The sequence below is a fragment of the Peromyscus californicus genome, unplaced genomic scaffold (assembly GCF_007827085.1).
Source record: "Peromyscus californicus insignis strain IS unplaced genomic scaffold, ASM782708v3 Scaffold_19__1_contigs__length_69161282, whole genome shotgun sequence".
Taxonomy (NCBI): domain Eukaryota; kingdom Metazoa; phylum Chordata; class Mammalia; order Rodentia; family Cricetidae; genus Peromyscus; species Peromyscus californicus.
This window is the reverse complement of record NW_026294491.1, coordinates 19,795,607-19,809,560: the sequence shown is the minus strand read 5'-3', so window position 1 is coordinate 19,809,560 and position 13,954 is coordinate 19,795,607. Positions and strand designations below refer to the sequence as shown.

The following is a 13,954-nucleotide window of genomic DNA, read 5'->3' as shown; positions in this document are numbered from 1 at the left end:
AACATGAAAAATTTTCTTTGTAGAAATAAGATAAGTTAGTAGCTATTCATGTTGTTAACATATTTCATATAAATGAACTTTTAAAAAATAGGATTTTGTGAAATAGTAATTTTAGGAATCTAGGCCCAAGAAATAAAGAAAATTGGTATCAGTGGGCATGAATAGATATCCAAGCATTGTGGGAATTTTCTATTTTGAAAAAGCAGTTTCTCACACAAAATACTTTGATAAATATCTAGTACTTGAAAGGCTAGACTGGAACATAGTAGAAAGTCATTGTAATTAGATTGAATTAATCAGAAGTGTTGAAAATAAGTACAGTATACAAGAGAGGGGGTTTGTTTATTTGTATGTTTTTTATTCTAGAGATACAAGGCTTCTTGTGCATGCTAGTAAATTAGCACATGTTACCCTTTTTCTGAAAATTTTCAGTGTAATTTCAAAGATAGAAAATGTTATTTGTTCACATAATTCATTTAATGTAAAATAGAGTAGAAATGAGGTATTTTAAAATATTTATTTATTCTCATGTACTGATCAAAAAGGTTATAGATTGCAGGGAATCCATTTAAGTCCTGTTAGAAATTTCTTAAATGTAGAAATTAACTGTTTAAGAACCACTTCAAACTAAAAATCTTGACTTTTCCCCCCAGAGTACTTTGTATTTCTTTAAGACTTAATAACTACAAGAAAGGGTAAACACAAGCACCAGCTTTAGGAATCCTGGAGACGTTTATTGTCTCTGAAAAAAAGTTTTGTTTTATGTCCAAATGGTAACTCAGGTTGATTTGTAATGAGGAAACTGTGTGTCTCTCTGTGTCTGTGTCTGTGTGTGTGTGTGTGTGTGTGTGTCTGTCTGTCTGTCTGTCTGTCTGTCCTGTCTGTCTGTCTGTTTAGAAGCCCAGTTGGTTATTGCATTTTTCAGGTTTTGATTCTTTTATAGGAAAGCCACAGGTTTTTTAAGACGGTAGAATTTTGTTTTCATTTTTAAGTTTTTAGAACAAACAGTATAGATACAAGAATACATTTCATTTTTATTGAAGTTGACTGCTAAGAATAAGAATGTGGTGATAGTCATCTAAAGAAACAAACATGGTGTTCTTATTTCTTCCCTCTAACTTTCCCACCTCCCTTACTGCAGTGTGATCTCAGACTCACTTTCACAGTGCCAGAGACAGGAGATTTGGCTGCTGAGTAGACTGTGTGGTCTTTCTTACTGACCTCTTCCTGCTGCCCTCTCTGCTCTCATTCAAGTAACTGGATCTGCATTTGTTCTTGGAGCAAGACAGGGGTGGGGTTAGATCAGATGCTTCCTGCTCAGTATTAAAATTAGATGATAACTTCTCTCTTGATGGTTTAGAGAAAAGAGGGCACATGTGTTTGACTTTTTCAGAAGCAGTTTCATCTTTTAGTGTTAAGCAGGAACATATTAAACAGGAACATATATATACATGTGTATCATCTGGTAGTCCCTGTTCAAAAATACACATCAGCTTAATACAGTGTAATTTTTAGCTTGCTTATTGTGGTTGTATTTAATTCCTTTTTAATGAATACAAAATAGTCTACGGTTTGAATAAAAGCATTAGATTATATACAATTGTGACAATGATATTTAAACATGTATTCATATGTACCCTTTGTATTACACTTTGAGGATAAAACCAGAAAATAACCATTAGATTTTTTTTCTCTTTTGACAGACCTTCAAACCATTGGTTGAAAATAGTATACCTAGTTCGATCACTGCAGTAGAATTCCTTATAGATAAGCAACTGGATTTTTTAACAGAAGATAGTGCCTTTCAGCCATACCAGGTAAGAAACAACACTACTTTCAAAAGTTACTTGTTCATTAAACTTCATTTCATAATTAGGTTTTCTTAAACTTTGTTTTATTTAACATATTAGGTATATAAGGAAGCAAGTGCATTCAATATATTTTGATTATAACAATTTATCAGTTAGTATGTGCTGAGACCTTCCTGTGAATCAGGAAGGTTCTTGCTGTTGTTAGGATTACAGGAGTGAACGCAGCAGTCTTAGTCATTCTGAATGTTAGAAAAGAACTGGTTAGACACTACTATGACTTCTGTTTATTTCCAGTTCTGTACAGGTGAGAGGCTAGGTCTCTAAACGCATTTGAGATTAGTCTTTACTTTGTGAATACATCTCTTTTTTGTTATCTTTCTTATTTTATTTAAGGAGTTGTTGGTTTTGCATTATTTGAAATCAAACTCAAGGCTGTGATCAAGATAGTCACTTGTTTTCCCATTGAACTATACCAACAGCTCTTCCCCCCCCCCTCCCCCAAGAGGAACTTTTCAGTTGTTGGTAACTGAATAGTAGTTTAAGGAAATGCATTTTTAGGAAACGTGTTTCCCAGTAGACAGTTAGATTTAAATTATGGGAGGAAACTCATCTCAAGTATGAACTATTTGATATGATACATACCTATAATCCTACCACTTAGGAGGCTGAAGCAGGAGGATCTTTTTCAGGGATAGCCTGGGCAACATAGTAAAACTGTCTGAGAAAGCATCAGAGTATATTGGGGGCGGGCAGTGGTGCTGGAGATATATGTCAATCAATGGCTGAGGACTGGAGTTACCAACACCAACATCAGGCAAGTCACAACTACCTGTAACCCCAGCTCTAGGGAATCTAATGCCCTCTTCAGACCTTTCTGGTGCAGTCGTGTGGAATATATACACAGAGATGTGCACATACAAAGATAGGTAAAAATTAAATCCTTTGTCTTTTAATACAGTAAGAGAGAATAGGTTTTTAATCTTCTAACTTATTAAAATTTTTAAATTAAGAGTGTTTACATTTTCATAATTGGACTTTAGCTTCAGTATTTTAAATATATACACATACATTTGTTGCAAATACTTTTCTAATTAAATGTTTTAAGTAATATTATAACTGCATTAAACAAAAAATGAGGGAACTACGTTAGTTTTTCCCTGGTAAGTAGTGGAAAGTTCATTGCTGTTTTGTATCATACTAGTTCCTGTTATTCAGAAAATGAAGTGTAGAGCTGTTGTTTCCATGGGAAGAACAAGGATTTAAGTTACTGAGCAGTGAGTTGTGCCAAAGTTGTAACACTAAGGGAATTGAAGTAGTTCTTTTCAGTTTGCAAAACTAAGATAGCAGTTCCTTTTCTGTAAGTATTGTTTCCTAATTTCAATCCTTTATAGATTTACATATGTCTTTTACTGTCTTTTTCTTCTTTACATAGTGTAGTTGTTACTGTTTTATTTTGTTGTTTGGTGCTGTGAGCTTTTATTTCTAGCTTACATTTATGGCTAAAATTCACAGCAAGTCCCAATTGAGTAATAGAGGGGTTGGAACTTTCCCCTTGGATTTTATTTTGCTTTTGTGAGTGCTGCCTACTGACTCTGAGCCTTATTATCATTTGTTTGATTTCTAAAAGCCATTTAAATGTGCATATAGATGAGATAAAGAGTATCTCCAATTCATAATGTTTTCCTCCTGCTTGCTTTATTAGCACCATGGAAATTTAGTTTGGATCTGAAGTATAATAGTTATATATTATATAATACTGCTTTTAAAAATAGAGTCTCTGCCGGGCGGTGGTGGCGCACGCCTTTAATCCTAGCACTCGGGAGGCAGAGCCAGGTGGATCTCTGTGAGTTCAAGGCCAGCCTGGGCTACCAAGTGAGTTCCAGGAAAGGTGCAAAGCTACACAGAGAAACCCTGTCTCGAAAAAACCAAAAAAAAAAAAAAAAAAAAAAAAAAAAATAGAGTCTCAGTGGCCCAACTGCAACATGCTTGTTAAGAAGAGTATGCTAACACTGGTGGGTTGCGTCGCCCCACTTCCCAACATTTAGAGACATCTTTCAGCTTCTGGTCATTTGTTTTCTTTTTAATAACAAAAGCACAGGATCTAAAATTTTAGGTCGCTTGTTGAATTGTGTGATTGTGCTTGTTCAGAAGTGATCTATACTGCTTTTCTAATAGATATGAAAATCAACCTGTGGCCTAGACAGATTTTGTATCTCTGAGACTTGAGGTGACTCACTGAAGTTGCCCCTTATTAGACATTTAATAATTGATGTTTCCAAACAGCAGATATTAACCTAAGAGTACTTGACTTTTAGAATTTGTTAGTTTTATAAGAAAGCGATTATTTACAAGCAAGTGTTTTGCTTTTATTTTATTTTATTTTTTTAGACAGGATTAACTCTATAACCCAGACTGTCCTACAACCTATGAACTTCATGTTTTAGCCTCCCCAGGGCTGGTATTATTGGTTGTGTGCAACCTCACCTGATTACAAGAAATTTTTATATTTAGTATAGTTTTTTAAAAAAATCTTGTTAAAAGTATCAGTGTATTTCCTCCAGTTCATATATTTTTAGCATGCAGAATAGACATATGTGATATAAGTCTAAGATGGTTTAACATCATTTCTCATAATTATTAAAATTAATGTGTAAAATATAGACACATTTGGAGAAAAGAAAAACTACTGGAGTTTCTTTAATCAAAGAGACTTAATTCCAGAGTTCTTTTTGTAATCCGTCATCTAAGTAGTACCTATAGTTCCTTGGCATCTTAAATGTGGTGTCTGTTACTTCCTTGACCTCTCAACTCTAGAGGGTAATAATGAATAAGTCAAAGGACTTTGGATACTAGCCTTGCAATTTATTGTCACGTCTTTTTTTTTTTTCACTTTAAATTTCATGAAGCAATTTCTTTGTGATCAAGTTGATAGTTAACTTTTAATAATGACTTAGATATGGAGGAGGAGGACTTATCTCTTCTTTAGAAATGGGTTTTTTTTGCGTATAATTTTTAGCCTATAGTAATGAGACTTAAGTTTCATTAAAAAAAATTCCTAGAAATGATGCCCCTTAACCCCAATCCCTGAATTCTCAGCATTCTGTTCTGTAGGAGTATGATTTACAGTTGTACAGCCCCCTTTTTTTTTTAATTTGTATTTTTTATAAGTATAGTAGTGGATGTTTTGCTTGCAGGTTAGGTATGCACCAGTGTTCATGTAATGCCTGTGGAGGCTGGAAGATGGCATTAGATTCCCTGGAACTGGAGTTACAGAGAGTTAATTAGGTTCTAAGAGAGTGCTGGCAATCGATCTTCTGAAAGAGCAGACAGTATTCTTAACCACTAAGCCATCATTCCAGACTTGGAAACCATCCAACACACACACACACCCCTAACTTGGAATGAACACATAGATACAATGTAAGGAAATGTTTGAAAGTAGATGACTTAACAGTTGGTACAAGTCCTTTCACTTGAGTTCATTGGTTTGCGTTCTGCCCTTTTCCGTGAATGATTTCAGGGTATCTAATATCAGATTACATATATTAAGTTATTTGCTCTGGTCAGTTTTTAGGTGACATGAAATTGGATGTTTTCAATATTTTGGAAAGAATTTTGACTGGTGAGAAAAATTGAATCAGTACTTCAGATATTACAATTAAATGCATTTTCATTAGGTCACAGTAGCAACGAACATCTTTGACATTGTTAATTTTATTTTGTTTTTCTTTTCCTGTGCACACAAAGGAGTTGTTTCCTTCTCTTAGTTTTCCTAGTTTCAGTTAATATTCTTTGAAGCAGAGGTGGGGGAAAGAGACAGGGAAAGCAAGTAGAGAACTCCATAGCACCTACTGCTGTTTTTGCTGGGGGAAGGTGGTGGAGTGAGGTTGACATGTCATTGCTTCTTTAGTTGAAGCCTTTTGGTTGTATTATAGTTGATTTTGCTCCACTTGGGAACGTGATACAGAAGTTGGTATTTTTCCAGTTAAGTTTGATTGTACTTTTGATCAGAGTTTAAATGATAAAGTCAGAACATTTAACTTTCAGCTTGATTTTGAAATTGGCTTGTCCTGCATTTGGCGAGTAGCCATGCACACACCTGCAGTTTTCAGGTTGGTTGCTTCATACAGGATATAGAAGAGATTAGTTCTTGCCTGAGAACTGTATATGACTCATGAATTGAATATGATTTGATCTGCTTTGGTAGTACAGTATTTTCTAGGGATCACAATCCTGCTTTTTTCTTTTTAATTGAAAATAGTTTTTTTTTTTTTCTTATACAATATATCCTGATTACAGTTTCTCCTTCCTCTACTCTTCTCAGTTCTGCTCTCCCATCTGGATCCACTCCCTTTCTGTCTCATTAGAAAAGAAACAGTCTTCTAAAGGATAATAATAAAACAAAGTAAAATATAACCATCTCATCTTCTACCATGTTGCTCCCTGAACCCTGAGGGGAGGGATTTTATAGAGACATCTCATTTAGAGTTGAGTGTTCCAAGGTCTCTCATTGTACATATCATGTAGTTGTGGGTCTCTGCATTTGTATCCATCTGTAGCAGGAAGAAGCTACTCTGATGATGACTAAACAGGGCATTGATCTGTGAGTACAGCAAAATCTTGTTAGGAATTGTTACTGCTTTTTTTATTTTTGGACAATAGTATTTGGGTTTACCTTAGGTCCGTGGGCTATCTAGTCTAAGGTTCTTGGTCACACAAGCAGTGCTAAGTATGGGTTCCATCTCAGGGAGCGGGCCTTAAGGCAAATCAGATGTTGGTTAGTTACTCCCAGAAGCTTTGTGTCACCATTGCACTAGCATATCTTATAGGCAGGACACCACTGGAGATCAAAGGGTTTGTGGCTGGGTGGATTTAAAGTTTCTCTTTTGGTAGTATGCAGAGTACCTTCCTGTGCCAAGGACACTAGAACGTAGGAGTGGGCTCGATGTAGGAACCAGCGTGACTTCTCTGTGTTCAATGAATTGTGTAGGTGTTGTCTTCAGCAATGGGGTCTTGCTATCAGTTTGTGGAGAGCAACCTGTAGTCTTGACAACAGCCTGGGTTGGTTAGGGATTCCCATGGGACCCCTTTAGCCAACAACTCAATTAGATGCAACCCAGACCCTATACTGGAAGCTTCATTTGGTTACAAGAGATAGCCAGTTGGGGCTCAGACTCCCTCATTATTTGATGATTTCATTTAGATCACCTTCGTGTATGCAAATATTTTAGAAAGCTGCTGCTGTTATCAGGTTCCATAATATCCCTCAGATGGCCCTTAGTTTTAGCTGTCTCTCCCCATATTCCCTTCCTTGTCCCCCTCTTCTTTCCCCTCCCTACTTGTTCTTCCCATTCCAGTCGCCTGTCCCCAATCTATCCATAACTATCTATTCTGTTTCCCTTTCCTAAGGAGAGCTGTCTGTCTGTCTCCCTTAGTTCCTTACTCTGTACTCAACATCCTGTGGTTCTTTGGATTGTAGCTTGGTTATCATTGACTTAACAGCTAATAGCCACATATAAGCGAATACATTTGTTTTTCTGGGTCTGGGTTACCTCCATCAGGATGATTTTTTTTCCTATTTCCATCCATTTTTCTGCAGATTTCATTGTTTTAACAGCTGAGTAATACTCTGTTGTATAAACATACCACATTTTCTTTATCCATTTTTCTGTTGAGGGGCATCTAGTTTGTTTCCAGTTGCTGGCTATTATAAGTAGAGCAGCAGTGAACATGGTTGATCAGTTGTCTCTGTGGTAGGATGAAGCATCCTTTGGGTACATGCCCAAGAGTGGTATAACTGCATCTTGAGGTAGATTGATTCTGATCTTCCTGACAACTGCCGCACTGATTTCTATAATGGCTGTACAAGTTTTCAGTCCTGCTAGAAATGGATGAGCATTCCCCTTACTCCACATCGTTGCCAGTGTGAACTGTCACTTGTTACTGATCTTAGCCATTCTGACAGGTGTAAGATGAAATCTCAAAGTAATCTTTGATTTGCATTTCCCTGATGACTAAGGATGTTGAACATTTTTTTAAGTGTTTCTGAGCCATTTGAATTCCCTCTTTTGAGAATTCTGTTTAGATCTGTACCCCATTTCTAATGGAGTTGTTTTCTTGATATCTAGTTTTTTTTTAGTTCTTTATATATTTTAGATATTAGCCTTTTATTGGATGTATAGATAGTAAAACTCTTTCCCTATTCTGTAGGCTGCTGTTTGTCTGAATGATAGTGTCCTTTTCTTTACAGAAGCTTTTCAGTTTCATGAGGTCCCATTTATTAATTTTTGGTCTCAGTTTCTGTGCCAGTGAGTTTAAGACTATTCCCAGCTTTATCTTCTGTCAGGTTCAGTGTATCTGGTTTTATGTTGAGGTCTTTGATAACCATTTGAAGTTGAGCTTTATGCAGAGTGATAAGTATGGATTTTATATGAATTCTTCTACATTCAGCCATCGCTTTGACCACCACTGTTTGGAGAAGATGCTCTTCTTTTCCAGTGTGTACTTCTGGCTTTATAAAAAAAAAAAAATAAAGTGTCAATAAGTGTGTGGATTTATGTCTGGCTCTTCAGTTTGATTCCATTGTTCAGCATGTTTTGTGTCAATACTGTGCTGTTTTTGTTACTATAGCTCTGTAATGCACCTTCCCATGGGAATGTTGATACCTCCTGCAGTTCTTTTATTATTCAGGCTAATCCTCTACTTTTAATTGTAATGAAAGAAAATTAGACAAAGGACACTAGTTTAAATTCCTATATTTTTATGAAGAATTTGCTTCTCCAAATTTACGGTCCATTTTTGTCTGTTGTTTTTAATGTCTATTATAAAACTTGGGTGTTTTCCCTAGCATAAGGTATAGTCATCGTAGAATTTAATGAATATGTTTATATTTGAAGCTCTGGATCATAATGAACTAAAAGTTGATTTGAAATGAAATTCTTAGTGTTATTCCTCTTGGTAGTTTATAAACATTGAATCATTGTACTCAGTAAGTAGATAGTACTGCTGTGAGTGACTGGCTGGCTATAGCAAAGTGGGCTGGTTTGGGTAACCGGAGTACTTCTTTAGTTTCTGAGCTAGAGAGTGCTTCCAGACTTAGAAGACTATTTATTGACTTAATATTTATGATTTGTGTGGATGCATATGAGCCATGTCTGTGTAGAGGGCAGAGGAGTTTATTCTCTCCTTCAATCCCGAGAGTCCTGGAGTCCTAACGCAGATTGTCAGGCATGGTGACAAGTGTCTTTTACCCATTGAGCCATCTTGTTGGCCTGATGAGTCTTTATTATTTTATCTTCTTTTTTCCCCCAAGACATTTTTGCTTGTGCTTTATTATGATTGTTATAAGTTTTCCACACTGGAATGCAGGTGTTTTTGTTGTTTTGTTTTTATTCTTCTCTCATACATTACATACCTACCGCAGTTTCTCCTCCCTCCTCTCCTCCCAATCCCTCTCTTTTTATTTATTATCTTTTTTATGTGTATGGTTGTTTTGCTTGCTTGTATGTGTGTGCCACATGTGTGCCAGGTGCCTGTGGAGACCCTAGGTCTGAAGATTGTGAGTCACCATGTAGGTACTGGGAATTAAATCTTGATCTTCTGCAAGAGCAGTAGGTTTCCTTAACTGCTTAGCCACCACCCATCAAGAGTCTGCCTATATATTTGTAACTTCTCTATTCTTTCAGTGATTAAAATTATTTTCTCAAATCCTTGTACATGCTAGGCAAGCACTCTCCCAGTGCCCCCAACCCAGTTTGGGCCTATTTCAACCTATAATTTTCCCACCATTGATTATATAAGTATATTGACTGAGATTTCAGGAGATTCTTAAGGTAATTGTTACCCAGCACAATTGGTTTACTAAAAATAGCTCAATCAATTGTTTCTTATGAATTTCCATTAGTGTCCTTTGGAGTTGATTCATAATCAGGAAATAATAATTCAAGTAAGGTAAAGTATAGCCTCTGGTTAGCCAAGGGGGAATATTAGCTGGTGGTTTGGTTAAAACTGGGCATATGCTATTCTTTCTTGATTTAAATAATTAATATAAATGGTACACAGACAATGAAATTCCAATAATTTGTTTGTAAGCAGATCTGTTCCTTAACATACTTTGTTACTTTTAGTAGTTTACAAAAGAAAATAAACCAATTGTTGTTACTATTACTTTAGAGGGCTAAGGAAATGACCTGCTTTTTCAAACTTAATTTTGTTTATTTATTTATTATTATTAATATTTTGTTTTTCAAGACAGGGTTTCTCTGTAGCTCTGGCTGCCTTGGAACTCACTCTGAAGTTTATGGCTTCAAACTCAGAGATCTGCCTTCCTCTGCCTGAGTACCAGGATCAGAGATGTGCACTACCATGCCTGGCATTGCTTTTTCAAACTTAAAAAGCTTGTCAGTCCAGTTCATAGTACAGGCATACACTTTAGAGCAGTGGTTCTCAACTTTCCTAATGCTGTGACCCCTTAATACAGTTCGTCATGTTGTGGGGATCCCCAACCATAAAATTATTTTCATTGCTACTCCATAACTGTAAATTTTGTTACTGTTATGAATTCTAATGTAAATATCTGATATATAGATGGTCTTAGGTGACCCCTGTTAAAGGGTCATTTGGTTCCAAAGGGGTCACCACCCACAGGTTGAGGATTGCTGCTTTAGAGTTTTTTCTTGTTGTTTGTTTGTTTTAAACACTATAAACATTCCTATGGGAAACAAGGATTTGACCTGTCGAAAGTGTATGTATATGTGTGTGTGTGTGTATAAAAATTCATTTTAAGATAATGACAACCAGAATTGGAAGTTGGTATTAAAAGATGTATTTTATCAAGCTCCTGCTTTCTGTTTGGTAGACTCTTGTTATGTAACCCAGGCTGGCTTTCAACTTGGAATCTTCCCACCTTAGCGTCCAGAGTTCTGGGGTGGCAGGTATGCACCACCACAACTGTGAAGTTGAGGCCGGCCTAGGCAATAAGGAAGAGCCTGACTTCCCAAATAAAAGACATTCCTTGAAGCCAAAATACCTAGTGAGGGCTTTGGGAATGTGAAGCCAATAGAGACTAAAATTGTTTAAAGGTTTAAAGTCTCAGGAAGGAGGTAAATCTAAGGATGAAAGTAAAAAAAATAGTATTAGGATTGATTGTGTAATCAGCAGTTAGGAGATAGATTCAGGAAACAGAATATTACTAGACTAGCTAGAAAAAGATTTGTGTTTTTAATAGTAGACCTAATTAATACTAGATCTGTAGGTTAGGATCAAGGAAAGAGGGAAAAGATTGTTAAGTACACTTAACCAGCAAATATATGTTAAAAATGTGTATGAACAGTGGTATGCTGATTGTTGCAACATCAAAAGGGGCTAATTGACTGATTAACATGTTTTGCCCTAGAACCTGAATGTAGGCACAGTGATTAACAACAATGATTTCTATGTCTTTCCTGTCAGTCATGATTTAAAATCTTGACTTGGGGAATTAGAAATTTTTACACCAACAGTTTTCACATCTATAAAATACAGGCAATTATATACACCAGTGTTATTAGGAAGAGTAAAATGAAATGTCACTTGCGTAACAAAGTTGCCATTTGCCTCTTCTCACAGTATAGTGTGCTTAAGCTGTTTGTAACTCTTTCCTGCCATTCACACACTTGTTGGGCATTCCTTCACCTCTGTTGATATTTTAATATTGTATTTGTCTTCTCTAGAACCTCTACCACTGTTTCTCCACCCAACAAATTTTCAGCTGCCAGTATAACCCTGTCATAAGTGTCTAATTATAGAACATATTTTCTACAGTGGTTTTTGTTTCCCCTTCTCTCCCACTTTCTCAGAGGAAAATTTAGGTAGGATTTCATGATGACTACAGAACACGCTCCTCTGGGGCGGGTGTCAAGCTCTATTTGCTGCTAATACTTGGTTATCCTTCCAAAGTATTTTAAGTGCGTATCAGGAGTATTTAACAATGCTCTCCCTCAAAAACAAGCCTGATTGTGCATGTGGGTACACATTGAACCTCCCCTTTCTTGTTTCAGTGTGTGGGGAGTCTTTGTGAAGGTAATATCTTGGCCTGGGTCAATCCTTTAAACACTGGATGAAGTAGTTGTACTCAATGACTGACCTTTGAAGTTCCTTCCTAGCACTTCTATCAGCTTCCTTAAGGTGAAAAAAAACAAGCCATTTCTGACCAACAGTCAAGCAGTCAAGTTAAAAACCATAGTGGTCTAGTCTGAGAGAAGAGGCATCTTATTGAAATTGGATTTATCTCAAGAAGGAACTTTTGAGTTATGGAGTACTAGATACAAGTGAAAAGTTCTACCAAACCAGAAAACCAAGACTGTTTGGGTTAAACAGCACTTACTGAGAGCTTTTTATCTTGTTTTTCTGTGTCTGTTTTTAAATTATATTTTGGCAGGAATTAAGTACATTCCCTAAATTTTCATAAGCAATTTGCCTTTTCCATTTCCAGTGTGCATTCATGTTTGTTATATTTCAAACCCTGGACAAATGACCAAGGTTCCTATTTAACATATGAAAGCGAACCTGGCTGCCAGGTTCCCCAAGCATCTCTCAATGCCTACCTGTTACAAGGTATGGATCTCAGCATACCCCACCCTCTACCCTGAACTCTCCAGCCCAGGGTTTGGGCTGCCCTTCCCCTAGAGGTTCTTCCCTAGATAATCCAGACATTTTGGTTACCCACCCTCTTGTACCTTTGGCTTCCTGACTGATGCACCTGGTTCCCCTCTCACCCTTTTTCTATTCCCTCCTCCTCCTCCCACATGGCCCAGCTCAGTCTGGTCATGTGCACTCTGGACTCTCCCAGATGTCTCTGCCTCTGACTATGCTCTCCCACATATCTATAATAAACTTTCTCCTCCACCATACCTAAGAGCAGTCATATCCTTTCCTTTTTATTTTCTTTTTTATTCAGTGTTACCATTTGAATGAAGTTTAGAAGTACTTTTCTAAAACAAAGTAAGTTGAATCAGAACATTGAGGTTATAGCATGTCTATTGTGCCAAGAATGTAAGAAATACAAGATCATAACAATAGCTGTGAAATGACTACTGATGGATTATTGGCTTGGTAAAATTAGCATCTTGGGTAGTCATGGCCTGGGGGTGGTCTAGATGAAGCCAAAGCAGGAAGCCACTCTTCTGTAGTTCTTGGCTTTATCCCATTTCTACTCAAAAGTGACAGCTTGTAATACTAGAGCCAAGCTGAAGCCTGGATAATAAGAAATGGACCTCAAAAGCAAGAGAACCAGATACTAAAATAAATTATTGTGCTTCCTTACCTAAATGGTTGTGTGTGTGTGTGTGTGTGTGTGTGTGTGTGTGTGTGTGTGTGTGTGTGTATAAGAATTAGTAAGTTCTCTCCAGGTCTTAAATATGTTATGATGATCGCACACACCCCTTTATTTATTTGTGGTGCTGTTAACAATTTAAGTATGTTAAATTATGCATGTAAGCATTGGATTCCAAAAATTCTACACCATCACTAGTTAGTGTTTGAGAAAGAATTTTCTGGTTTCTTCTCCCAGTCAAAATAGGATCATAATATTTATTTATGCCTTTTTCCTAATGCAGAGTTTTACTAAAACCCAACTATGTTATTTAAAATCACAGTTAATTTGTGATGTTAATTTATGTTTTAAAAAATACAATAATTTCCAAAACATTTTTATGTAATATTTATGTTAGCCATGCATGTAAGATTCTTCGGATACCATCCTCAGCACCTGGGGGGAGGAGAGATAAAGGAGAAGAATATATGGAACCAACTACACAAGAAAAGGAACAGTAAGACTTAGGGAGTTTGTAATGGTGATGTGAAGGTTCATACAGCTAGCAGAAGCAAAACGAGAAGCTCTCCCTAAGGCTTTGACATTGAACAGTTATTTTCACTGTACCATAGTGAGCAATCTCATGGGAATTCCCTTGTATTTACACCATTCTCTTGTATTCCTTATAGTTGGTTTATTTCCTAACTATAAGACTAAGTATTTTTTCCCCTAGTTTTTGTCAGTACAATATCCCTAGACTTTCCACATAGACATAAAGCTATACTCAAAATCTGTGCATTTTTTTCAGATTCATTTATTTTCCATGCCGAGAACCTCACCTGGTTAAGATGTT

General features: G+C 36.4%; 1 protein-coding gene across 5 annotated transcripts in view; it reads left to right on the top strand.

Annotated features, from left to right (window-relative positions):
- The window catches only part of Jmjd1c (jumonji domain containing 1C), a 182,351-nt gene that overhangs the window by 107,064 nt on the left and 61,333 nt on the right, over window positions 1-13,954 (top strand). For all 5 annotated transcript variants that reach the window (XM_052744805.1, XM_052744807.1, XM_052744803.1 and 2 more), the window contains exon 3: window positions 1,704-1,817. Coding sequence is in view for 2 of the 5 variants with exons in the window: in XM_052744803.1 (XP_052600763.1) it covers window positions 1,704-1,817 (114 nt within the window). In the remaining 3 variants the exon portion in view is untranslated. The remainder of the gene's footprint in view (window positions 1-1,703; window positions 1,818-13,954) is intronic.